General features: G+C 36.1%; 1 protein-coding gene across 2 annotated transcripts in view; it reads right to left on the reverse strand.

The window, feature by feature from the left end:
• MBNL3 (muscleblind like splicing regulator 3) overlaps window positions 1-27,098 on the reverse strand; it is a 65,660-nt gene extending 38,562 nt beyond the window's left edge. For both annotated transcript variants that reach the window (XM_056130220.1, XM_056130219.1), the window contains exon 1: window positions 26,385-27,098. In XM_056130220.1, coding sequence (XP_055986195.1) covers window positions 26,385-26,561 — 177 coding nt within the window. In that variant the 5' untranslated portion in view covers window positions 26,562-27,098. The remainder of the gene's footprint in view (window positions 1-26,384) is intronic.
• Window positions 27,099-27,743: the final 645 nt, after the last annotated feature.

Genomic DNA, 27,743 nt, shown 5'->3' on the forward strand with positions numbered 1-27,743 from the left:
TTTCACTTAGCAAAATTAAATTTCCTGTCTCTAAATAAAAAGAATATGATTGAGACAAATAGTTTACAATAATATAAGATGAGAAAGGTGCAGATTTAAATGATATATCTGGCAGGGCTCAGTATGTTATAAAGAATAGAATAAATACTTGCCTCTATGGCCAGTTATATCTCCCTCCACCCAGAGATTATATAAAGGACAGAGGTTCACTTACATTTTGAAATTTTAGGCACAAAGATAAAAGCCAGTCCTTCTTTAGCTAAACATGATTCTTCCAGATAGAGATATTTTAAGTAATATCGAAATGATAGCTGAATTCCTTCCGCACATTTTTTTTTGCACTTGGGCCACAATCACTGGTGCTCAGTGTTTACTCCTAGCTCCATGCTCAGGATTCCCTATGTGGTGTTGGAGATTGAACCTGGGTTGGATGCATGCAATATAAAGTGCCCTACCTGACATACTATGACTCCAAACCATAACTCTTGTTGAATTTTCAAGTACGAAGTCATGTTTCAAATCCCATTTGGAACAAAATGCATACACTCTAAGTTATTACTTCACAATACTGCTCAATTACAAAAGTAATTAAAAAACAAATGAGCAATTTCAAGCAGGAAGTATTATTTTTTTCACATGAATTTCCATTAAAAGACTTTGAGAAGTGGGCTTGCTCTTCAAGTTCGGGTTCTCCCTTGAACATACATCTCAAGGGGCTGGAGCAGGTAGGTCGTTTGCCTCGCATGTGGCCGACCTGGGTTCTATTCCCAGCATCCCATATGGTCCTCTTGAGCACCGCCAAGAGTAATTTCTGAGTGCAAAACCAGGAGTAACCCCTGTGCATCACCGGGTGTGACCCAAAAAGCAATAATAATAATAACAACAACATACATCTCGCTCACTTGAACATACATTTTCACCTCACATTTTTTAATAAGTTTCATTCAATAAAAATTATGTCGCTTAATTTGGTTTGGTTTTTGGGTCACATCCAGAAGTGCTTAGAATTTACTTCTGGTTCTGAACTGAGAGATCTCAACTGGTGGGGCTTGTGGACCATACAGGATTCCACGGACAGAACTTGGGTCAGTTGCATGCAAGGCAAGTACCCAACCCACTATTATATCACTATGGCCCCAATAGAAACTATCTTGATTAACAGAAATTGGCTTTGAAAAGTGAACTAAGTCTACATTTTGTAATAATAACATTTATATTCGTCAAAGCTTACAGAAGGTTTTGTACTAAATTGTTAAAACAGTAACAACGTTAGCTTCTATTTTAAAACATAAGCATTTGAAGAAGTGATCTCCAAAGAAATTTTAAAATCCCAAATTTATCACTATTTTTTTAAAAAGTGGCTTTGTAAAGCAAAATAATTATTTGAAAAAGCATCTGAAAATTAGGTCAATTAATTTTCATTTTTGTCCTACAGACGTGAAAATTAAGTTTTTGACCCAAATTCTTTTTCTTTTAAATATAACAATTTATTATGACTGGTCTGAATTGCTGGTCAAACATATTAAATTTATCTAAGGCAAGTTTCAAAGATGTGAACACAAAGCTGGATGAAATCACCACTATTCCTTTGTCAAAGTACATGTTTTCAAACAATCTTATCCGACCCTAACATCAAATATGGGATCTCTGTTCTGCTAACATTCTGTGAGCAGTTTATATTTGATGATGAGGGGGCTGAAGCGATAGAACAGTGGATACAGTGCTTGCCTTGCATGTGGCCAATATGGGATCGATCCCCAGCATCCCATATAGTCCCCCGAGCACTGCCAGGATTAATTCCTGAGTGCAGAGCCAGGAGTAAGCAGAGCATTACCAGGTGTGCCCTCTCCCACATAAGCAAACAAACAAGCAAAATCAATTTTTAAATCTTTGATGATGATGAAACTGTCCCTGGTATTTAATGAACTAAACTAAGGTTGTCCACAAACAACATACCTAGAAGTGAGGTTAGTTTAAAGAAGATAAAATGATAAACAGAGGTTTTATGTTTTAAAACAAATCAATAGGAAACATAAATATCTCCTATCCTTACAGCGAACTGAAATATGACCTCCATCAAAGGATTCCTAACTCCGACATAAAAAAGAAAAAATAAAGAAAACTGAAGAAAAATGGAATTTAATTACACTAATTTTTAAAATCCGTGAATTGTGCTCCCTAAGTCAGTTTAAGCAGCTGACAAGAGTTAATGGGAAAGTAGTAAACTTGTAAAGATGTTGTATTCTTTAATGACAACATGCTATTTATATGAAGCATGAAAATTTTTCTGTAGTCATTAGTGTTATGGTGATTGATAGTCGAATTGGTGTCTTTTAATTAGTAAAATACGAGTTTGGGGAGGGAAAACGAAGATACCAATTTCTCCCACTATCTGACCCAGTCTGAAGTGCTGTAAAACAAAGAAGCAATAAATAACCATTAAACTTACATGGAAACATCTTCAAGCACTACTAGACTCCCCAAACAGCCTACTAAATCATATTAAGTAATAAAATAGAAACAACGACTGGAGAGATAGTACAGAGGTCAAGGCCTTGCATGGTTCAATTCCTGGCAGATGCAGATATGTAGATATGGTCCCCAGCACAGAGCTGGGAGTAGCCCCCAAGGGTGGCACATCCTCCCTACCGATATGCTGAAGCAAAAATCACCGTAACCTGGAATAAACGGAGCATTATGCTAAGTGTGTGATTGATTCCTGGGGAAGGAGCTCAACATGGCCTTGCATTGCTCAGGTTGCCTCTAGAACAGCTACTGCAAACCCCAACATTGCTTTTCAACTTTTGTATTACAAGCAGAAACCCTCTTTGATTCTCTGGCTTGTGAAAATAAGTTGCAAAGTAATCTTTTTGTAAAAGCGAAGTGGGAAGAGTTAGCTATAAACACATATCTAGCTCCATTGTGCCTTCACTGAAAATGAGACTTAAAATAGATAAATTTCAGAAAACGGCTTTCTGAAAAATTCAGTGAGTGCAGTTTTTGTGTTTTTAATATTAGATAAATCAAATTCCACTCCAGAAAACTATTTGGAAAAGTGGTGAAAGTGAAATAAATTAGAGAGTATAATATCATTGAGTCAAAGGGTCTTTTTTTCAAGTAAAAAAAACTGTTTTATTTACTTTTCTACTAAAGCGCAGCTTTTAATTATTTTATTTTGATTTGTGTTTAACATTGACTTTTAAAACTCAACTCTAGTATGAAAGGTCAAACATATTACCCTCTAGATGTAAATCAATTCTGATCATTTATGACAGGCTGGAGAATAATAACACACACAGCTTTAGCTCCTATTACTCGGCATGTGACGACTGTTGACATGCACTTAGAGAACAGATTGAGGTCCCTATAACATTACATTTTCCATTAATATCTTGAAAAAGTAGTCATACTGACTAAACTGATCAGAGGGATAAATCCCTCCAATTGGAGGGACTGTGGTCTGCCTTGCATTTTTTACACTATGTCTGCCTGAATAAGAACATCTCATTTTGTTGTGCTGCACATTTTTCAGTTATTTTATGCATTATCTCACTTAATCTTCACACAATCCCGAAGGGGTCAGTGTTTTACCATGGAGCCGAGGCACAGAGAGGTGTGAAAACATACACGAGGTGACAGTACTAATCTAATAAACTGGGATTTGGGCCGAGTGGTACAGAGCATCTGCAGCACAATCTTAACTGGCAATGACGAGGTAACTGGATGTCCTTTCCTTTTCACATAATATCCACCTGAATAATCACAGCTAACTTTATTGTGTACTTACCATGTGCACAGTTAGAAGTACTTTTAATGCACTGTGAAAACTTTTATCCTTCCTGAAGCAGAACAATTAGTGCAAACATGTCCTCCCTTTGCACAGTTTTTCAATTAATGTTTGCTCAATAGAATTCTGCCAATTTGTTTGGAAGAAGCAGTGCCCTAATATAAGGAGTTGGGATACAAGAGATTCTGCAAAACTGACAATGGCCTGACAAAGTAATTAAGTGCAGCAAAACCACATGGACATACAGAATGGATGAAAGTGGGGTCCAGCAAAGGCACTGTTTGTGTGTGCGTTTTGTGACTATTATTACCAAGCCAAAGAATCTTTTAAACATAAAATAGATGCACATGAGTTAGAAGCAAGGTTTACTCAGGCCAGAAACGTTTGAGTGCTGTAGGTATAAACTATCACAAAATAGAAAATCTTCAAACAATGACAAAAGATCAGCCTTATCACAAAGTAGCACAGGGCGTTCTGAAGCATTTCATTCCACTAAAAGCACAGGGAAATGACGACTGACATACAGTGCATACACTACCTTACAAAAGACGGTTCCAGCAAAAGCTTGCTTTTGAATGGAGATTTGATTTAAATGACCCAAGAACAGATATGCTTTGGAATGGTACAAAGCAGAGTGATGATTTGTGGACCTAGGAACCAAGGTCTGACTTTTTAAGTGCTTTAGCAGTAGCCTATAAATAAGCTCTATTTGTTCATCTTCTTTCATATATTACTTACTTGCTTTTAAAAATTTTATTATTTTTTAATTGAATCACTGTGAGATAGACCCTTACAAAGCTGTTCATGATTAGATTTCAGTCATACAATATTCCAACACCATTCCCTCCACCAGTGTACATTTTCCAGCACCAGTGTCCCCAGGTTCCTTTCCATCGCCCACCTCCCCTCCCAACCCCCCCCCCAGTCTGCCTCAGTGGCAGGGGCTTTTCTTCTTTCTCTTCTCTCTCTCTCTCTCTCTCTCTCTCTCTCTCTCTCTGTCTCTCTCTCACTCTCTCTCTCCTCCCCCCACCTTTTGGGCATTGTGGTTTGCCATACTGATACTGAACAGTTCTCAAGAATATCCCTCATTTGTTAATTCACTTATTTGTTTTCAGTCAAATAAAGAATTCCTTTTTTGATCACTCCCAGAGGAGCTCAGGGGACCACATGTGGTGCCAGAGTTTGAATCAGGGTGGGCTGCGTACAAGGAAAGCTGTTTCCCTCTGTACTATCTCCTAGGCCCACATTTCCTCTTTTTTTTTTATAGGAACCTTCCTAGTGGTGCCCGTGGGGGGGGGGGTTGTGTGGGAGGGGTACTTTGGGTGGTGGTGGGGAGGACATGTGGTGCCTGGGATGAAACTACTCATGGACTGGAGCATGCAAGGTATGCACTCCACCCCTTTCGGCTATCTCCCTGACCCCCAAGTAAACATTATTTAAACAACAGTGAAGACTTAATGCAAACCAGTACCTGGTTAAATAAACTAAACACATCAGTCAATAATACCAATCTGTTCATTTTATTCAGTGTATCTGTTAATTTTATTCAATGTATTTGTCATTTAGAATTTTCTATAGCTATTCAAAGACAAAGTGCTTAGAGACACACGTTGAGGATGAACATGTGTCTGGATCTTGGAAAATGCGACTAGTTCAATGTGCAGTACCAAAAGTATTTATACTTTTAAAGACAATATGATAAGAAACATAAGAACAATGATAAACAATTTCAATATTAAAATGGATTGACATTGGGTTACAGGCTCTCCATACTTTGATTTCTAATGCTTTTGGTCCTAAACAAAGCAGGAATATATTTAAATTTTAATATAAATATTAGTATTCTATTAGAGTGCAATACTGGGATTTCAGTGCCCTAGATTCTAATTATCTTTAGCTACATTATTTTCCAATTCCATTAACCAGTTTTTCTAGGAATACTTTCTGACCATACAAAATTCATAGAATCTATGAAAGAATAAAGGAATAAAGAAGAAATTTAAATATGCTTCAAAGTGCAATCAATACAAACTGTTAAAAAAAGAAAACTATGTTCTATTGCCTACTTTACATTTATTTTTCTTCATTCTTTACAAAGAACTAAAATTGTTACTGTTCATTCAGTATAAAAATATGACAGATCCTGTACTCTGTGTTATCATTTCTGTCTCCACCAAAGGTAATGTCTACTCTCAGAAGTAATTTTTTTTAATTTGGGGGCCACATCTGACAGTTATCAATACCAGTCCTGCATGCAATACATGTCCAATGAATTATTTCACCAGCCCCTAGGAGTAATTCTTGTTTATGTGAGCAACAAAGTTATCCAGTGCCTTTGGGTGAAATTTATAAACAATGTTAAGAAACCAAAGAGAGTTCTTGTCATAGACCTGGGTATCAGTTAAACAGTTGCTGCTCCCACAGTTCAGCAATTGGAGAGGCAAAAAGGCGGAATAAGGAACCAGATATGAGCTTTCATCTTATCCTTGAAAATAAATGAGAAAAGAATTATTGCACCCTTATCAACTGGCAATAAGCCAGATCCTACTCCAGAGACCAGCTTATCTAATCAAGAGGGGATTTTCTGTTGTTTTTGTTTTTTTAACCACCACAAGCTTCTTTAACATCTAGTGAAAGTTCATTTCAGAATCACCAGAAACGGAACATTCAAAATAATTTCTGTTATATTAAAAAGGCATGGGGCATCACACTTTTTGTTGCCACTTTTTAATTTTAACATGCTGTTATAACTTGTTTGAAATGTGTATTCAAGTGCTAAAAAAGTCAGGCAAGTCATTTATTCCTGGTAAGGATCAAACAATAAAATAGACCATAGGACAGATACTTAAGGTGCTTAAATTACTAGTAAGTACTTAACTACAGCAAAGAGAACTTTGACTACCATTTATATAAATTACTATAATAAAAGTGAATCTCAGACATACTTATAAATGTTTGGAATAATTTTTTATATTTGTTATTTTTCAGTTCAATAGCTTACAACACCTTCTTTAGGGGATTGGAGTACTAATTCCTTTTTATTAGTGAGACACCATGAAGTACAGTTGTAGGTAGACTTACAAATTTGTGCTTGGGTTTCAATTATAAAATGATCAAATACCCATCCCTCCATGAAGTACTAAATGTTGACTGATCTTTTCTAAGGGTTATAATAGAAAATGAATTTCTTTTTTTTAAAGTTTCAAACATTTAGACACCAATGCTATTCTCATCAAGTTATTTGTATCACGTGAAGTGTCCATGAGAAACTTCTATATGCACCACAAAATCCGAAACTCTGTTTTTAGATAAAGAACTGTTGTGTTAAACAGAACTGAAATGTTCCTGGGATTCATGCATTTGGTCTCAGAGTCTTAGGTTAGCTCATAAGCATTGCAGTTCTCCTTTGGGTGACTATAATAAACTATGTTATAAGCATATAACACATATGCTAAGTTTCCCAAAGACATATAAGTATTCCAGAATGAAGGGAGGTCAGGTTCATTCTAACAGATCTGAATAGGACTAATGACTCGAGAACAAAGTAATTTAAAAATGAGTAGAGAAATAATGTGTCGAGAATTCTGAAACGGAGACACATCATCCTGACTTCATGCTTCCAGGACTGTTGTGGATTTTCTCCAAAAGTTTCCAAACTTCCAGTTTCCATCAGGATCATCAACAAGAGGGCTTTTAAAAACACAGACCCAACCCCAGAATTTCTGATCCAGCAAGTCTGGAAAGAGAACGTAGAATTTACATTTCTAACAAGTTCCCAGAAAAAAAAACTGGCTTTAGTAGTTTGTTGACCACACTCTTTGAGAACTTCTGCTCTATCGAAATAGTTGTCCTATCCTAACAGCTGTTCTGTCCAGCCATGGATTTAGCTATTTACTAAGCATTTTCTTATCCTACTGCTAATTCAGTTTTCAAAAGGGCATAATGAAGAGATTTTGAGGTTTTAATCCCATATCTGAGACCTCAATAATCACATTAGCAGTCATGAAAGAAAGACACTCCAAGTGATACCAGAAAAAGGAGGGAACTCCTCAGAATTCTACTGCTCCTAGGAAACAATTCATTGTGTTTGCAAAGGAGTAGTAGAAATGATAAAGTTAACTATATAAAAGCTCTGCATTGCACTGTGTTCACATTTGTACTACAAAACCCCAAGTGTTTTTCTAGAGCACATGTACTCAAATCTACCCCGTTAAAGATTGTATAGTAAATTCTCCTTTGCTCTGTAATAAATTAGTATCTTTACTCACTGGAGAAACTATGTTCATTTAGAAGTACATTTTATCCCGCCAATATGGAAAAAGACAAGCTAAAAGCAGGGAAAACACTTTTCAGATCAAAAGGAGCAAACAATCCAATGCTGACCATAGCATTTCAGCTGGATAATCAAAAATTAAAGTATTGATGGATTCCCAATTCACAAAGCAAGCATTAAATACAAAATTCATGAGTTATGCCCTAAAGTGAAACAGTAAGGAAACAGGACATCTATCTCATATAACACATTCTCCTTTTTATTGTGAAGAAAATAAATGGAATGTCTATGAAGTTCCAAGTTTGTTCTACTCGTTCCTTTCTGCATTAAGATTAGCCTCAGAATTATTTAAGATTATTTCTGGGTATCCCTGGAAGCCTGTTTTAATCTGGATCCCCAGTTGGCAATACTGGAATGTCTGCAATACATTAACATGTCTAAATCAAAATATTCAATTTAATAAACTACAAAGAAGAATTTCAAAATAAAATTAGCCATTTTCTCTTGCTCTCTCACTTACTATTCCAGTTAGATTCATATGCATATGCATTACATATGCATATTGTCCCCCAAGCATCATCATGGGTCACTCCTGAGTAGAGCCAGGATTAGCTCCCAAGCACTGCATGGTGTGGCCCAAATTGTTTCACCCCTTAAAAAAAAGAGAAAGATACATTTCCAATATGGTGATTTTTTAAAACAGAAGCTTTATTGAAATAGAATTTTGTTTGTTTGGGGGTCACAGTGCTCAGAAATTAATACTGGGTTTATGCTCAGGGGACCATATGAGATGAGAGGGATCAAACCCAGGACAACCACATGCAAGCAAGCACTTTACCTACTGTACCATCAATCCAGCTGCTAAGCTGAAGAGCATTACTGAGAAAGGTGAGCAGTGGAAAGAATTTTATCAAAAATAAGAATGGGGTGTAGACATAAAGAAAGCTAGAAACACATCAGCAGGTTTAATGGGAAGAAGGAAACTCTGCTGAACCTCCTTACGGGCTATTTAAACACAGTTCTCTATTTTGGCTTCAAAGAAAGCAGAGAGTTTATAATGGGAAACTGTGATAAAAATTGTCACAATTCTTTTCCTTGGGTCGTCTAATGATACCACCCACCTTCCATTACCATGCTGCTTTATTCACTACACTTTCATTGTTTTGTTTTAAATGTAATATTGGAACTGAAGCGTTTCAGTATGAAAAGTATGTCTCAGTACAAGTCTCCAATTTTCTTTCTTTACAATCTCTGACTCAGAAGTGATGTCTTTTTTATTCGCTATGTGTATTTCTCTAGTAGAAGAATAGGAAATTTTTGGGAAATGCCAAGTGAGGTATGATTAAATATGGCTTGTAACAAATATTCCAAACATGGGATAAATGTTATGAGCTACCAAAAGCAAGACCTTCACAATTGGGTAGAGTAAAAGAATACTCTGTGTTTTGTTTTAGCAAGACTAACTGCTTACTTGCAGAGGACACTCACAAAGATAGATACTACTCCAAAGCATTAATGACAGAGGAATGCTGCTAACTATTTAAAACCATTTAAAGTATATTTCTCTGTTGAAACATTTTTCTAAAATATTTGAGGCACTTTCCTGGTTTTGAAAGTAGAGTCAGTTGTCCAAACATGAATCCTATCTTGATTATTCCGGATTGTGCCCGAGGCCTGCATAGTCTGTTCTGAAACACAGAAATCACTATGTAGAAATACAGATGAAGATGGAAAAGATATAAAAGACTGAGCTAAGTGCACAAACTCAAAGCTATAGCTCATAAGATCAGAAACCCTTTTTAAAATTTCTATCTAGAAATTACTTCCTTGTTATTTTGTTTTATCTCTTAAAAGCATATATTTATTCCTCTAATTAAGTTCTAATAATTAAGGGCTCTAGTTGAATTTGTTTGAAAATGACAACCCATGGACTCTCTAGGAGAAACTCTTTTTCCTCTCAATGCTCAAACTCATTGGACTTTAAAATATTACAGTGCATCAAGGGCATTATTATCTAAACTTTAAATATATTTTTATTGGAATAGACAACTCTCTATAATATAAAACCCCTTTCTGAAGATTATGACCTTGTATTTGATTCATTTGACTCTAATTTATCTTATTAGTACTGATTATACTATCAAGAAAACCTTGATTTTCAAGCTAGGCATTTGCTATAACATTCCATTTCAAATATTTTAAAGAAAACGCTAATGCTTGGATGTTGCTAGACTATTGCACTAATCATCTTAAAAGAAAATTTAACTGTCATCACTCAGCAAACTGAATAAACTCCATATATAAAGTAAAATCACTCAAATAGCAACATCTGAAGGACATGAAATAGCATTTTCCTAATGAACACTTCTAAAATGCTAAGGGAGGTAATTAACTTTGCAAAAATCAGCAAGCAATGGGCCTTTAATTCCATGTTAAACGGTGGTCAAATGAGGAAAATAAGTCCAGAGGCGTGCATACAATTTTGACTCACTTGTAAGTAAAATAAAAAATGGAGCTATAGAGGCAGGATAAGCAATACAGGCCACTACAGATGTGAGTCTGTATCTGCTCTCACTCAAAGTGATTCAAAATACTCATTTTCATTCAAAAGATTCTTTCCAAGCCCCTGTGCTAGACTAACACACACAATAATGTCCAAAAAGACAGCATGTAATAGAAAACAAAACCAAAATAAAAGGTGCTATAGACATTCCCTTAAATTCAATAAAACTGGGGCCAAAGTGATAGTACCGCTGGTAGGGCACTTGGCTTGCTTGTAATCAACCCAGTTTGGTCCAGGCACACCATATGGTCCCTGAGTCCTGCCAAGAGTAATCTCTGAGCGTATAGACAGGAGTTAGCCCTGAGCACAACCAGGTATGGCCCCCAAACCAAAAAGATAATAAGTAATTAAAATTCAATGAAGTGTGTTATGAAGGTGAAGACACTAGAGTAGAACATCAATGCCCTAGCAGCATCTTAACTCCATTACGGCATTTCCCTTCCCAATACCACCACCGAATTAAAATTATTATCATTTCACCATCCATACATGAACATTTCACCCCCTCTCTTTTTTATTTTTTATTTTTTAATTTTTATTAGTGAGACACCATGAGGTACAGTTGTAGACTTACAAATTTTTGTGCTTGGGTTTCAATTATACAGTGATCAAATACCCATCCCTCCACCAGTGCCCATTTTCCACCACTACAGGTCCCAGTGTCCCTCCCACTCTCCAACCCCCCATCCCACCCTGCCTCTGTGGCAGGGCATTCCCTTTTGTTCTCTCTCTCCTTCTGGCTGTTGTGGTTTGCAAAAGAGGCATTGAGTGGCAATCATGTTTGGTCTATAGTCTACTTTCGGCATGCTTCTCCCATCCTGGGAGGATCCTCCCAACACCCTTTATTTGGTGCTCCCTTCTATATCTGAGCTCCCTTTTCCCCTAGCATGTGTGGCTGGCCTCCAAGCCATGGAGCAAACCTCCTGGTACTAATCTCGGCCACTCATGACACCCCCCTCTTTTTTTAAATCCCCTGTACTGTCTCTTCAACCACTTTCTAGGAATTCAACTTTCTTACCAGTATCTTTTGCTGTACTAATTCATCCTGTGTAGGCTGATGATGTCATTTCTCTGCTTAAAAAATGTCAGATTCTTCAGGAGACAAGGAAATTCAAATCCCATGCAGACTTTGAAGACTACTCATCTGCAAATATACTTTACTTTTTTATTTTGCTAAGGCAAGGTGACTTAACAGCCCTACTCCCCAAATACACATAATAGTTTTCCCACTGCCTTTGCTCAGGTTATTTCCTCCGCCTCCCTTTCAAAGAATATCTCAAATGCCTCTCCCAGTACTACATCTCTGACCACTTCAGTTCCATTTAATCCTAGCCTTACTTCTACCTTTAAACTCTGTCTGTTTGCCACCAGTTTGTACCTGGTTTATAGCACGCACTACAAGCAAATCCATGCCAAGGGGTCAGGAAAAAATGAGATCTTCTCTAACTTTGTAGTCTTTGTAGTCACTGAGCACTGTGCCTAACAAATAATAGGTTTCAATAAATGTTTGTTGAGTGAATCATTTCTTTGGGGATCTGAATTTATATAGAATGCATAATGTATTTAACAGAACTCACAGCATTAAATGACCCTTGACATTTATAAAATTCTTGTAGTAAACCACAACCAGTAATCCCACAAATTGAGTGTTGCTGCCTGCTCTTGTCTGAAGAGAAACAGAAGTAGGATTCCTGGGACTTGTTCAAGGCCACACAAGGAGCCCTTATTAGTGCTGTTATTACAAGGCAGTGTTTTCTATGCTTATGACACTTGCTGATACCTTGTTTCATTTTAAATATTTCTAGTTTCATCTGTAGTTCATCCTAGAAAGAAACATCAATCAGGACTGCTTTTAAGACTTTTTAATTAAGCCATGAAATATAATTAAGCCATGAGAAAGAAGGATCTCCTATCACTTGCAACAATATGGAAGGACCTTGAGAGTTTATGCTGAGTGAAGATACAAATACTATAGAGTCTCACTTATACACTAAATATGAAAAATGTTAAACTCATAGTAAAAATACAGTAAAGATGTCAATTATTAGAAACCTGAGGATGAAGGAAATATGAAGATGTTAGTCCAAAGTTCCAAACTCCCAATTACAAGATAGGTAAAACCTGGGGCTCTGACAATATAGTACTACAGTTAATACTGTGTTACAGATTCAATAGTTGCTAACAGACTTGGTGTTAAATGATCTGATTATTCAAAAGGGTAATTATATTAAGTGATAGAGGTGTTAACTATCCTTTGGTGGTAATCATTGCCTAATATGCACATGTAGAAAATGATTATATTGTTCGCTTTAATCTTGTACCATGTTGTATGTCAATTATGGTGAAATAAAGCTGTTGAAAAAGCAAAGCCTACCTTTGGTGGAATAGTATCAGAACAGAAACAGACAGGTTATTCAACTTTCCAGTTAATTGGGAGTGATGAATGAATTTGCTTCTGTATAGAAAGCTTTCCTGGCTAATCAGAAAAGGGAAAATTAGCAAGAAAAAATTCTAGATTCTACATTTTATGTGATAAGCATATACATAACTGGTGACAGAAAAATGTCAGAAATAGGTATTTGTTGGAAGTTCTTGAAGAAAAATAAACATTCTCTTATGGTTACTTCAGAGTTAACTGTGTTTCACAAACAGTATGTAAAGAGATTTTTGAGCAACAATGTGCCCTTAAACATTGAATGTTCGGGGGTGGGATTGATTTTGGAATGTTATATCCCTGAAACCACCCTATTATGAACAACTTTGTTTGAATCATGGTGCCTCAGTAAATGCTCCTGAAAAAAGTAATAAATAAAATTCTACCATTATGGACACTCATAAAAAATAAAATTAGTTAAATTAAGTCTTCAGAAAGACTTGGAACTGAGTAGATCATTGATATGTGGTAATGCTGTCTATTCTATGTATATAGATGCATACCAGATGGGAATTTAAAGTCACAGAGAAAAAATATTCTGCCTTTCTGGTGCCAAAGAACTTTACTATGATATAGGTATCCAGTAAATCATTTTATCTGGAAAATCCTATCCTATCCAGATAGGATATAACTGACTTCAGGAGTTTGTTGTAGTTAACACAGTTATATTACTGTAGACCACATTTTCAAACTTAGAAATGCCTTCCTTGTTCACTTTCTTTTTTGTTTTGTTTTAGTGAAAGAAAATCATTTTACTGAAATAAAGTTACTTAAAGAAGTGTGAGAGGACAGAAAGAGAGGAATATGAGTTCAAGAGAGCACACGGAATTCTCCAGAGTAGAAAAAAATCCTTCATTGTCCACTTTATACCTACAAAAACCTGGATAAGAACAAAAGACTTTTTAAAACTAAATTACAGTAGATGAACAAAATTTTTCATTTAAAAAATAGGGAAATGCCAATTTCTAACAAATAAATGGAAAGCATACATGGATATACCTTTGACCAAGATACATTGGTAAAATAGATGGATTCTGCAGTCATATCTGCTTCACTAAATAACAGATAGACATGTTTGGACATGACACTAAGCAATATTATATATACAAACTCCTCATAAGAAAACACTGAAAAATAATTTAACTCCATAAGCAACATGACTATATGCAAACACTGTAGTTGATAAAATAAAAGGCTGAAGAACAAATGCAATCATTTACTGACTTTTAAGAAAACAATCTAAAGAAAGGCAGGAAAACACATGAGCTAAACCTCTAATTATATCTAGCAGTAAAACTGGACCCTGTAGTGAAAATTGAAAGCATGGAAATAAAAACATTGAAAACTCCAGCAGGATTGCAAATATATGAGTCAGAAGGAACTAAAAAAAACCCATAAATTTAAGAAACAATGATTGATTACACAGTGGAGGAAATGCAGGAGAAAATGAAAAGATTATTTGGAGATAATGAGGAAATAACAAATAGCTAAGATTCCTCTGGAATATATAACCCCATAGGTCAACAATCAAGCAGTCAACTAAGAGAGAAAAACAGGGACAGTCTGAAGAGGTAGCTAGGCTGTAAGGGTAAAAAGCATAATCAGTAAATGATATGTGATGAATAAAGTCATGTTCCTAGAAGGACTGATTGCTATTTCTACATGCAGAGAAATACCCTGCATTCACGTTTCACAAAAAAAATTGAACTAGAGAAAAAGACAGTATTCGTAATTATTTTATACATGTATGTTACATTAAAGAGAGCTAATTAGTGATCAAGTAGAATCAGATAGATAGTTGTCTAATGTATAAGGCTTTCTTTTATAGACTTGGTAGACAGAAGACAATTCTCAAATTTTGGAATTTCAGAGTTTTCACATTAAAATGGGTTCTTACAGCATAGGGTCAATCTTAATGGTAAATCAAACTGTGGTTAGGGAATACATCCATGGCCTTGTTACAATTCTCACCAGATGGCCAGTTGCCACCTTAACAGCAAGGGGGAGAGAGAGAAATGATCTTGAGTTATGCTCCCATAAAACATTTTTAATGAGTTGGGTTAAATTCCAAGTTGTTTTACAAGACACGATTTGACCCAGAATGAGACTGAATGAACTGCTACTGCAATATTTTCAGCTGATCTGTGACAAGTTCCTCCCTAACTGGCCAACACACTGTACTAATGACTATATAAAAGAGTCAGACCACAAGAATTTCATAAATTAAAATGTACAGGATCCACCATCAGTTATACCCAATTATGGCTAGCTAGATCATCAATTCAGAGTTTACAAAAAACGGAGAACGAGAGTGGAGACATCATAGCACCCTGATTCTCAGTGATTAAACAAATTTTAGTAGCATTAGGTTAGATAACATTTTTAAAATATTAAACACCCTACCTGTTCTAAAACGTAATACCCCAATTGATTGCAAAGAACCAAATATAAAGCTTAAAGTCTTAATCAAAATGCAGTACCATAAAGCTAAAACTGAGGGATGAGGAAAGGGAAAGTTAGGTTCTTTCCATTTTTGAAGTGTAAAATGTCAAATAGAACCACAAATACAGTGCACCCAATATAATATCTGGTAACTGTCATGCTTTTGGTTTGAGAAAACAAAAACTCGATGGGTATTTTCACCATTTCTTGTACTCCATAGGGAAACAGCTATTATTGGAAAAATAGCAGAATCCTGACTCACTTTTGATGACTGTTTATGTGACCTTGAGTAAGTGGATTCTTCTTTGCTAGATCTCTATTTTGCCATCTGAAAATGTCAACAAATGAACCTTAATAGTCTTCCTTTTACAGCCCAAATTCTTGATTAGCTATACTTGTGAAACTCATGAAACAGAGATGAATGCTATCTTAACTTTTTTATTATGGAATTCATACAGCTAGTTGTGGTCACTTGCAAGATCAGCCATTGCCTGGATTTTAGCATTTTCTCATTACCATTCCTCCAATTTTTTTTTCAAAAAGAAAATAAATGAACAGATACAATACCCCACTATCTTTCAGAGCATTAAAAGACAGGAAGTACATATGTAAGACAGAAAAAGCTAATTCTCCGAAATATTTGATTTTGAAATAACTTTAGATTTACAGAAAATTTGCAAGGAGTAGAAATTTCCTCACTACATATTCTTTATTCGGATTCCTGTAACAACTTACATCCCATATTTAGTACACTTATCAAAATCACTAGTTTTTTGATAAGATTGACTCTAGTACAGTGGCAGTGACTAAACTTATTTGAGCCATTTCAAGCAAATTCCAAACGTCCTCCCCAAAATCCCTTTCTCTGTTCCAGAATCCAATTCAGAATCCCATATCGCATTGATTTGCCCTGTTTCTTGAGTTTTCAATCTGTAACAGTTCCTCCATCACAGACTGAAACAGTTCCCCTCCCCCCGTTTCCTTTCTTTACCATGACTTATCCATCACTGGGAGGTCCTTCAGCCTGGCCCCCGCCTTTTATAAGTATTTCCTTACTTTCTGACACCACAAGACATTACAGGCTTATCTTGTATTTTTCCCTCCCTCAGTTCAGCATCAGTTATCATACCAAAGGAACTTTGTTCTTCATACTGGAGGGTAGTATTAGAAACCAAGATCTGGATGCCAATTGTGCTTATTACCATTGGACAGTCATTATCTCTAGGACTCCAATTACACATTTAGGATACAAAGATATGGACAAATTAATACATAGATAAAACTTATACCTATTTATGTACTTATCTGAATATATATTAAAATAAAGACAAGTTTATACTTACATATAATCCATATCACAAGTCATAACTGCTTCCTTCCCGTTTCTATTTTTAACTTTGATAGTGAGAAAATTAGTGGTTCTATTTTCTAGTCACATTATTTTTAAAACTTTAACACCCAAATAAAGCACGTATGTATGTGTTTAATAGATTTGCTAACTAGAGCTAAGTACTTGTGTGAAGTTGTTTATCTTGAACGAAAACACAGTATCTCCAGGTTTCTTCTTAAGATCAGTGTGGTATAACCTTTCCTTAGACAGTATTTTATCTTAACAAAAGGCAAGAAGAGTATGCTACTATTTTTGTTTAAAAAAGGAGAGTGGAGTGTACATATTTGCTTTATACGCAAAGTGATCTACAGAAAACAGAATATAAAATATATTGTTTGGGAGGTTGCCTGGCAAGAAGAGATGAAAGGGAAACTTCACTTATGTGATACTTATTTTTTATTGGGGTATAGTTCATACATGATAAAATTCACCTTTTAAACTGTACACATCAGTGGTTTTTAGTATATACATAAAACTGTTCAATCATAACCACTATTTCCTGAATATTTTTATCACAACAAAAAGAAGCCCTGTACCCATGATCAGTTACAGTGTAGTATACCCTTCCTATCCTCTCCTTTCCCCCAATGTCCCCAGTATCCACTAATGTATTCTGTTCTTGAATCTGTGAACTCTTGAGTATCTAATACAAAATAAAATCTTTCTGAGTTAGTTCTTTTTCACTTAGCATGCTCATCTATATTATAGCAGGTACTAGCAAATCTTTCCTTTTTATATCTGAAATTTATTTTTATATCTGAAATACATGATATCTTAATGTGAAAATATATGTATTACATAAGCTACTTTTGTAATTTATGTGTATGTGGGAACAACTTTTGTCTATTACATCACGTTATTTATTCAGAAATTGGTGGCAAATTTTTAAAAACATTTTAATTTAAATATATGAGCCATTCAAAAATAAAATTTAAAAAGGTAAAAGAAAACAATCCCTTAATAAGAAGCAAAGCTAAGGTAAAAAATAGTCACATAAAAATATGAAAAGAATAATGTATGGAATGTCCAGCCCTCCTGGTGGAAACCCTGATTTTTTTAAACACACCAGACCCACTCCTGCTTTACGACCTTTGCTGTTACTATTTCCTTTATCTGAAATAGTTTCAGAAATTCTCACATCTCACTCCCTCACCGCCCTCGTGCCTTTCTTCAATTATCCCCTCACTACAGAGGCCTTCCTAGAATCTAATACAGAATACCTGGCTGTTCACTATTGCTTTTCCTCTCAATCTAAATATTTGCTTCCATTCTGCCTACTCCTCCTTTGCCCAAACTGTTCATAAAGGCAGGGATTATTTCTACTTCAATTTTATATACCTGTATCTAGAACTATACTTGGCATACAATGAGGGCTTAATAAGTACTTATTAGTGAATGGGGCTGGAGTGATAGCACAGTGGGTAGGGCGTTTGCCTTGCACACAGCCGACCCGGGTTCGATTCTTTCGTCCCTCTTGGAGAGCCTGGCCAGCTCCCTGTGGCATATTTTATATTTTACATATAGTTGTTGCTGTTTTAGTAACAACTAGTCTCACGATGGAGACGTTACTGGTGCCTGCTCGAGCAAATCGACGAACAACGGGAGGACAGTGCTACAGTGCTATTAGTTAATGAAATAAATAAAATGAGTCAGGGAAGGAAAGGGTCCAATGAACTGTGGTTGATGAATATTGGTAATCCTGAAGTGGGCAATGGTGTGGTGACTTATGTTTGAAAAAGGCATGCGGTTATGTTCATGAAATTATATAGTATTCCAAATCAATCTTAACACTAACCAAAAAAATGAACTGCACCAACCATTCATCCACCTATCATTTGTCTACCAATATTGAGTGGTATTCAGTGGAGGGGGAAAAGAAAGGTATTTGGAAGACAATTCTCTCTTTTATTGGTGGGAGGCCATACCTGAAGGTTCTTGGAGCCACTCTTGACCAGTGCTGATCACATACAAGGCAAATGTCTTAACCCCATATTATTTCTCTATCAACAAAATTCTTAGCTTCTCTCTTAGGGATTTTAATGATATTATATCAAAGCAACATAATGGGAGAATTGATTCACACTATTAAGTTGAGGGGACGAGATGGAAGGGTATTGGGAGAGGAAGGTGGGTACACTGGTGATGGATGTGATGTTGGATTTATGTGCATAAGAAACCACTGTAAATAGTACTGTAGACCACAGACTCTCAATAAAAATTTTAGAAAGTTATAAAATGGCCCTTATGGGGGCCAGAACAATAATACGGCAGGTAGGGTGCTTGCCTTCCACATAGCCAACCCAAGTTACATCTCAGGCACTCCATATGATCCCCAAGCCCTCCAGGGGTGATCCCTGAGCACAGTGCCAGGAGTAAGCCCTGAGTACCTCCGGTCATGGACCTAAACCTCCCAAAATAAAACAAAATGTGTTCTGAAGGCTGGAGCAATAGCACAGCGCGTAGGGTGTTTGCCTTGCACATGGCCGGCCTGGCCGGCCCGGGTTTTATTCCTCTGCCCCTCTCCGAGAGCCCAGCAAGCTATCAAGAGTATCTCGCCCGCACAGTAAAGCCTGGCAAGCTACCCATGATGTATTCTATATGCCAAACACAGTAACAACAAATCTCACACTGGAGACGTCACTGGGCCCGCTCGAGCAAATCGATGTAGCTACAATGCTACAGTGTTCTGAAGGCAATTTTGGTTTTATCTCTCAGGCTGGCCTGATTGAAAAGGCTTTCCTTTTTAATTAGAAGTAGCACATTAAAAAACTAACAATAATAAAAGAAAACATAAACAACAAAGAACTTAAATGGACTTTAAGGAGAGAAAGGGTAAGAAGAGCACATTTTGATGGGAACAGCTGAAATACACCCTCCATTAGAGCAGCTATTAATAGGGGTCATCAAAACATCCCCATGGGTAGACTGAGCACATCAGACTATCTTGCTCTGTTTATGTCCTTTGTCTATTTTTATAAGAAAATATCTTTGAATGTTTTTGTTTTTTTCACACATTAAGCTTAGTGTAAAGGTAAAGGCCCTCCCGTTGATCGTCGATTTGCTCGAGCGGGCCCAGTAACGTCTCCATTGGAGACTTTGTTGTTACTGTGTCTGGCATATGTACTTTGTTAAAATAACAGACTTTCATCTGTCATATATGTCACTATTTCTCCCCCAAATCACTGTTTGTCTTTTAACTTGATTGTTTCCCTGCCATTTGGAAATAATTGTTTTTAATACAGTCAATTGTATTAATTATTTTTATGGCTTCTTCTGATAGTATGCTCAATATAGCCTTCCCCACCCTGGGATTATCAAAATGTTCAACTGAGTTTTATTTTAATGCTCTCACAGCTTCATTTTATTTTTTCAGGGCATCCAGAATTTACTTGGTGAAAAGACGTATCTTAAGTGCTAATGGTGAACAGGCTCTGTTCCAAGTGCTCTCATTTGTACGGCAGTGACTCCAGAGGAAGGTGTTAGTAGGGGCCTTCTATTCACACATGAGGCATCTTTGTGACATGGAGCCTGGGTACTTAGCCAAGGCACACAGTTAATGAAAGCTGGCTCATTCAATGCTAAAGCTTAATCGTTTGTTTTAAGAACCAGAGTGGCTTGTCCAAAGTTTCTAGAATATAGTAAACAGTGAATAGAAGGTAGGGATTTTTAATATAATTACCGAATTGTTGACATAAACTGATATCTGCATATTATCTGCATGAAAGACAGTAGCACTGTAGCACTGTCCTCCCGTTGTTCATCGATTTGCTCGAGCGGGCACCAGTAACGTCTCCATTGTGAGTCAAATACGCCACGGGGAGCTTTCCAGGCTTTGCCATGCGGGTGGGATACTCTCGGTAGCTTGCTGGGCTCTCCAAGAGGGAGGGAAGAATCGAACCATCATTGGCCAACCTCTCCAAGCCCATTTGAAAGATAGTATCTCTTAAAAGAAAACGTTTCTAAAACTGTTCTTTTGCAAAGAAGAAAAACATTTGAAATTGCATGGAATAAATGAAACCTTTTCTCAAAACAAACAGCTAGGATTAAAAGAAATTTTGAGAGGCCAGAGCTATAGCCCAGTGGGAAGGGTGTTTGCCTTGAATATGGCCAACATGTGTTCAATCTCTGGTATCCCCGAAGGTCCCCCAACCCTGCCATGGAGTGACCCTGAGTGCAGACCCAGAAGTAAACCCTGAGCACGACTGCCTGGGCCCCTCTCCCCCTTCCAAAAAAACAAGCATTAATTTTGAAAGGATGTAAACCAAAAGTTTCACTAGGAAATAAAAATTATAGGTTTAGGTTTTTGTCTTTGTTTCTATTATTTTTCTTGAAAGGCTATGTTTTATTTTCTGTATAAAGATAGTCACAGTAAGTGGGGTGTGTACATATATATGGAAATATTTATATGAATGAGATCAGAATATCTAGAGTTTTTTTTAATAATCTGGGAAGAACATAAAGTTGACTGGTGAGATGAATAGAGATATAAATTGGCTCTCTAGGATGAGCAAGAGGGGAGAGGAAGTGACATTTGTGAATGGCAGGAGATGAGTCAAGGTTTTAGCCTTGGTTTTCGCGCAGTGGAGATGACATTTTATTATATTTTACTTACATTTTATTACATGTTATTTTTATTTTTGTGATTTTTAGTTTTTCTTTGGCATTTTCCATTCCATTCATTGAGAAGCGAAAGCTTACAATCTGAGGGAATATCACTTATCAGGAAACAGAGGCAGAAAATCCATTTCCTGACATTGGAAGCTAAATTACAGGTGGTCAGGGGCACTGATACCTGCACAGGGACCACTACACAGTACGTGAGGGGAAAGACACAGACATCACAAGACCTATGTGGCTTCCCATTCTTCGCTGTTCTGTCTCTGTAGTGGTCTGATGGTGCTGCTTTCCCTGCCATTCTCTGATCCATTTCCCCCTCTCATCACTTCTTGATTAATCCACCATTACCCAAGCTTCTAAGTTCATTACCCAAACTTCTAAGATGGACATTTATTCCTGTTTGGTTCCTATATGATAGTACGTATTGGAATGTCTCTAAAAATCAATAGCATGTTGTGGAAAATGATGAATAAGTCAAGAAGTTATGTATCAACTTCCACAAAGGGGGAAAAATCATCCTATTCAAGTGACTCCAGTTAACATAATGAGCAATAAATGCACCCACTTTATGTAAGCTCTATTGGATATCCAGCTCCTACTGGTGGCTCTCACACAAACTGAAAGGCATCCTACAAAATTCAACAGTTAACCAGAATGTCCAAATCAAGAAAGATATGAAAAGATTGTGGGAGGTTGGAAGAAATTAAGGAAGTATTCAAGTAAATGCCATGTGGGAACCAAGGTTGGATCCTGAAATAGAGCATGGAAATTAGGGAGAAATGTAATAAAATTCAAAGAACCCCTCCACTTTAGCTAAGGGTATTATACTGAATTAATTTTCTTATTTTGATAACTGTTGGATGAATGGCATGTTAAGTTGTTGACACTACAGGAAGTTGGATGAAGATGGTATCCAAGAACTATTTTTTAATTTCTGTAAGCCTAAAAGGCTTACTTATGAGACTAAACAATCAATATGTATTTGTTGGGGAGATGTAAATCATAATTTAACATCTTTCGGGGGGGAGGTTGAAATGTTCAAAACAGCACTCACTTATACTGACAGTTTTAAAGATAAGTAGTACAGCAACAAAAGATCCTCAAGTAAAATGTTCTGTGCTTCCTCTCTCACTGTGACAGGTGCTGCTTACTTCTCTTTATAGCATAAGCAAACCTCTCTGATCAAGCTCATAAATGGCTCTAAATCTTGCATAACCAAATGACCTTTGGGATTATGTTGCTAAGAGCCTGATGTTCCTGGTAACTTTTCCCTTAGCAAATAGAATGAGGTAAATATTCAGTCAAAACTAATCAAACTTTTAACTAGTGAGAACTGCCATAATTAGTAGTACCACCACAGAATCGACTTGTGACTCAGTACAATAATCAATGGCTATATATTCATATCCATATGCCTATATAATATGGCTCACTTGTCAAAATATCATTATACTTGTGATGATATATAATGTTGGGAGAATAGGAATTATTTTATTAGTGTTCTTCACCCACGCCCAGTTTTCAGAAACATTATGTGAACCAGTAATGATTTTCACCTAACTGTACTTGCTCCTAAGGCCTTTGTCAGGCTTTTTATTAACAAAACTGCCTAAAGTGAACAGTGGAGTGAGCACATGTGATGGGTGTTGATTTTTCATAATGAAATAATGGCAGCATTCATCTCTATCCTGGATAACAGGTGACTAGCACACTGCTTCAAATATAGACAATATAACCTTGGCTACAGATACAATCACATAGATTCTGTATTGGCACTTTAGGAGTTACTTTTTAAATCTAAATAGCACTGACTACAGATGCCAACGTAGATCAATGGCAAATAAGTAATACTTGGGTGAGATATTCCAAAATAAACTGCCAAATTGTGCTAAGGAAACAAGGCAATGAAGTCACAAAACAGCTGCAAATGATTCTTTGCAGAATCATATTACTTGAGATTCTTTTTTATAACTGGGAATGATCTATGGCCTATACTATCTACATCTCTACCTGAAGATCCTGTGACCTTCATCACTGAACACTCAGAATTCATGGAGTGATGGGTACAGTACTTCAGCACAATTAGTTATCACACTTGCCCTCCTTATTTTCATAACATTCCCTCATTTAAAAAGAATATAAGACAGTGTATCTATTGTACCTATTATGAAAGCAAAAAAACATCATCTGGTAAAGTACCTACTGCTAATGGAAGCTTTATGAAAACAAAAGACACAAAAACAAAAGCAGCAGTCCCAAACATCAAATTATTGCTTCATTTATTTAACCACTCACGGGAGAGGAAACAGCACACAGACGCATTTCAAAGGTGTTTCAATTATACCAAATCACTAGGAGTAACAACTGCCGCAATAACTATTTTAGTAACTTATCTGTTATATTATAGATATGATAGTAGCACAACACACGTAGGTAAATTACCTTCAACGTAGTAAAACTTTCATGTGCAGCCTGTGTATGAAAGTATATCAAAGAAGAGAACTACAAAGCTTTCTGTGGGGACAGTGATGTAGAGAAAGCATTTCAAATAATTAATTCGCATCCATATGATGAATTATTTGAAATGCTTTGTATATTTAAAATATTAAATTTCATTAAATTTTGAGAATGTAAGAATTATGTAAATCATCTTTATCTTGTGTGACTGGTCATCAAGATCTTAACGTAATGCAAAATTATATTTCAAACACTGGAAGCAGTGAGTAGTCAGTGTATTTAAATAATTGAGTGCCTCATTAGCCACTATCTATGTAGTCTCTGCATTAAACATTTTACAAGCTTTAAAGTAGTAGTGCAGTCTGCATTTATTAATCCCCTTCCATATTCTTTTTTCCTCAAAATGTTTCCTTTATGACACTCTTGCTTTTAAATGACAGAAGGTAGCTGAAATACATTAATGATTAAGAAGATCACACCTTTTCTACTAGGTGCATATAAACATGGAATTTACAAAGCTTGTAAGGTATTCTGTATCAAAGACTAAGTCATAAAATTAGTAACACTTAGCTTCAACGACGATTATCACGTTCGTGGTGAACAGGTACAGGCATGCCCATATAGAACATGAGTTTGTAGTTTTAATTAATAATCCCTAATACAATAAAACTACTTTTTAGATCTTCTAAAAGACACATTTACAGGAAAATCTTTTCTTTAACTTCACTTTTTTTCTCCCTATTTTCTCTCTTTATTGTTTTGAATTTTGACATTTATTGAAGTCACACTGCATTAAACAAATTGTGTGGTGTGTGCTTTTATTATAGTACATGCATTTCTATTTATGCCTTTTCACTAAAATCTCTACACTAATTGTGGAAAGTAGGTAGAGAGGAATTACGCATCTGTTAGAAATGTTTTATCAGATTAAATAGCCACGATGAACTAAAGCAGTGAGCGAGAGTCTATACTCCAGATATCCTAAAACAACATAGGTAAAGTATGCAGCACTCTGGGTGAAAGGCATCTATAGGAACTGGATGAAAGATACCCTTCTCCCCACCTTTCCCACAGCTCTTTACTGTTTCAGGGCACTGCAATGGCCACGAGCAGATGTAAAAATGCACAAAAAGTCACTGAAGATTAAACCTGAATTAAGTGACATGAAGCAAACAGAATTAGCCCTTTAGTGCCAGTACTTGTTCTTAAGAAGAGCAAGTACTCAGACATTTTCAGTGGTCAAAATTACCTCTATCTTTATGTTAACAAGTTTTCTTTCTTGAACTGGAATTGTCTGCAACAAAAACTTTTAACTACAACATAAGTAAAGTTGCTGCTTAAATAGTATACTACATGACAGTGCTTCCTTATGAAATGGTTGTACGTTAAAAACAAATATTCATACTGCTGTAAATTGTGATATCTCAATTAACAAAATGAAAATCACAACAAAGAATTTGTATCTATTGACTAATGCAGCCATAAATGAAAATATTAGCAAAACAGCTGCTGATGAAGATAAAACAATGTCTAGATACTGAAGATGTTCTTATTAAGCTTAATTCTCTGACATATTTAAAAAATGTCCAGTTCATGATAGTAACTTATTAAATAAACCAGAAGTCTATTAGCACTTTTATTACTACACTTCAATTTGTACATATTTATCTTTATCTAAGTGCAATTTTCATGGAAAAGACATGAAAATCAGTGCATTCTCTTGGTCCACAATAATATATATGTTCTACTCTCTTCATGCATCTCATGTGGCCCATATTTTGTTTTTATTTTGGTATATAATATTCTGGTTTGATGACATTCATAATAGGACTTATAAAATGCATTCAAAATTCTGAAATTATTCAGTTGTTCAAATAGAAAATTAAGTACGTTTAGTTTTATAGCACTGTGTTTGAGCTAAAGGTTCAAAATAATCCTTAAGAAACTTCAAAATGCCATTAATTTTCCTCCAGGACAATGAGATTTTTGTCCTCAGCCTGACTTTATCTCCTGAAAGCCAACTTGTCCTTACTAACTACATTTCAATAACATACAAATAAACCCTAATTCAGTAAAGCATTCCCTTAGGTAGTAAAGGATTATAATCACTCAATCATATACAAAGAAGTAAAGCATGGCAAAGTTGCAACCTCTTCCTCCAATGAAATAAAACTCCTAAAAATTATTTCCTAGGGTCTAGCTATCTTGTTCTTCAAGGAGGTCTACTTCTATAAATTAAAATCAACATCCTATAGTTTTTGAGAACTCAAAACCAAAATTTTGAGAAATCAAAATCAAAAAGAAGAAACAACACTCAACACTTTCATGCTATTATTAACTTGACTAACTTCAGAGCACAGATTTAAAAAAAAAAAAAGAAGTCACCAACTTAAACATTCAATGCATTTAGATGAGACTCACCTTCAAAGAATCAAAACAAGCCACCACACGACCATTTTCCACATGGCAATCTCCTGGTGGATGGGCAAACTTGCAGTCTGCATCAGCCCGAGAGCAAGTTCCTCTCTGATATTCTCTACAGACTTCTAACGTCAGCCACTTGGTATCACGAACCAGGGAAACATTGACAGACGTCATATTGAATACAAAATGAAAATCAAGTGCACCCTCTTTAGGACAATATTACTGCTGTTGTTAAAAGATTAAAAATGAATTCAAGCTAAATGTGAAGAGATAATAGGTTGCCTTGGTGAAATGATTCTTTGTTAGCACTTAGGTTTTCATTAAAGTCAAATTCCGTCTAGTCAAACAAAAAACCAATCATAAAATAAAAACTGTATCAGAATGACTAAAAATCAAATTAGAGACCAACTCCTAAGAAGGCAACTGTAAAGGTTAAGATATTGAGTGTTTTATTTTGTTCCTCTGCTGAAATTACTTCAAATAATTGGCAGACTTTCAAAAGGATTCTGTGCTCTCCAGTTGATGTTTTCAATTATTTCTGCAAAAAGCATATGCTGCTGGCTGCCCGTCAATTTGTGGAATGGTCTCAGTTCAAGAGGAGAAAAGTTCTTCTCCCAATTTCTTACCTTTAAAGGTTAAAATTGGGATGGATGCTACAATTTTTAAAAAAAAATTTTTTTGTTTGCACTACAAAATCAGGAGGAGGGAAAATGACTTTGAAAACTGAGAATCAAAGAAAAAAGGAATGGGTAAGTTGCTGAGAGCAAACTACAAGCACACCAGATTTGGCGGGAGGGGAGGTGGTGAAGGAGGGGGGTGAGGGGTGGTAGGGAGAGGGGTTTATAGAGAGACAGCTCTAGAGTGGAATCCAAGCAGCAGAGTTTTCAGAAAAGGCACTTTTCAGAAACCTGCAAGAAAAAAACATAAAATGAAATTAGCTAATAGTATATAATGCTTCCGTTTTAAACACGAGCTATAAAAAGAAATAACCCTATCCTATTTAAAACTGGAAGCATCTAGATACAGACAACGCAACAGAGTAAAGTCAGTCATTGAACATATTTTAAAGGGATTTTTCTCACAGTGAACTGTGCAGAGCAGAAAAAAAAGAGCAAATCCAATTTACTATTATGTGGCAGGAAAGAGTGCAAGGGGGTAAGGTGCTTGCCTTGCGCACAACCATCTCTGGTTAAACCCTGGCACCACATGGTCTACTGAGCACTGACAAATAGAACCCTGGAGGCCTCCCAAACACTACCAGTCCAGTTGACCCAGCACAACCATTCACAGCACCCCTAGGCTCCTAAGTACTGCTTGGGAGACTTCCTCCAGCACCCCACTAAAATATTTACTGCT

Source organism: Sorex fumeus, unplaced genomic scaffold (genome assembly GCF_029834395.1).
Source record: "Sorex fumeus unplaced genomic scaffold, SorFum_2.1 ptg000075l, whole genome shotgun sequence".
Classification (NCBI taxonomy): domain Eukaryota; kingdom Metazoa; phylum Chordata; class Mammalia; order Eulipotyphla; family Soricidae; genus Sorex; species Sorex fumeus.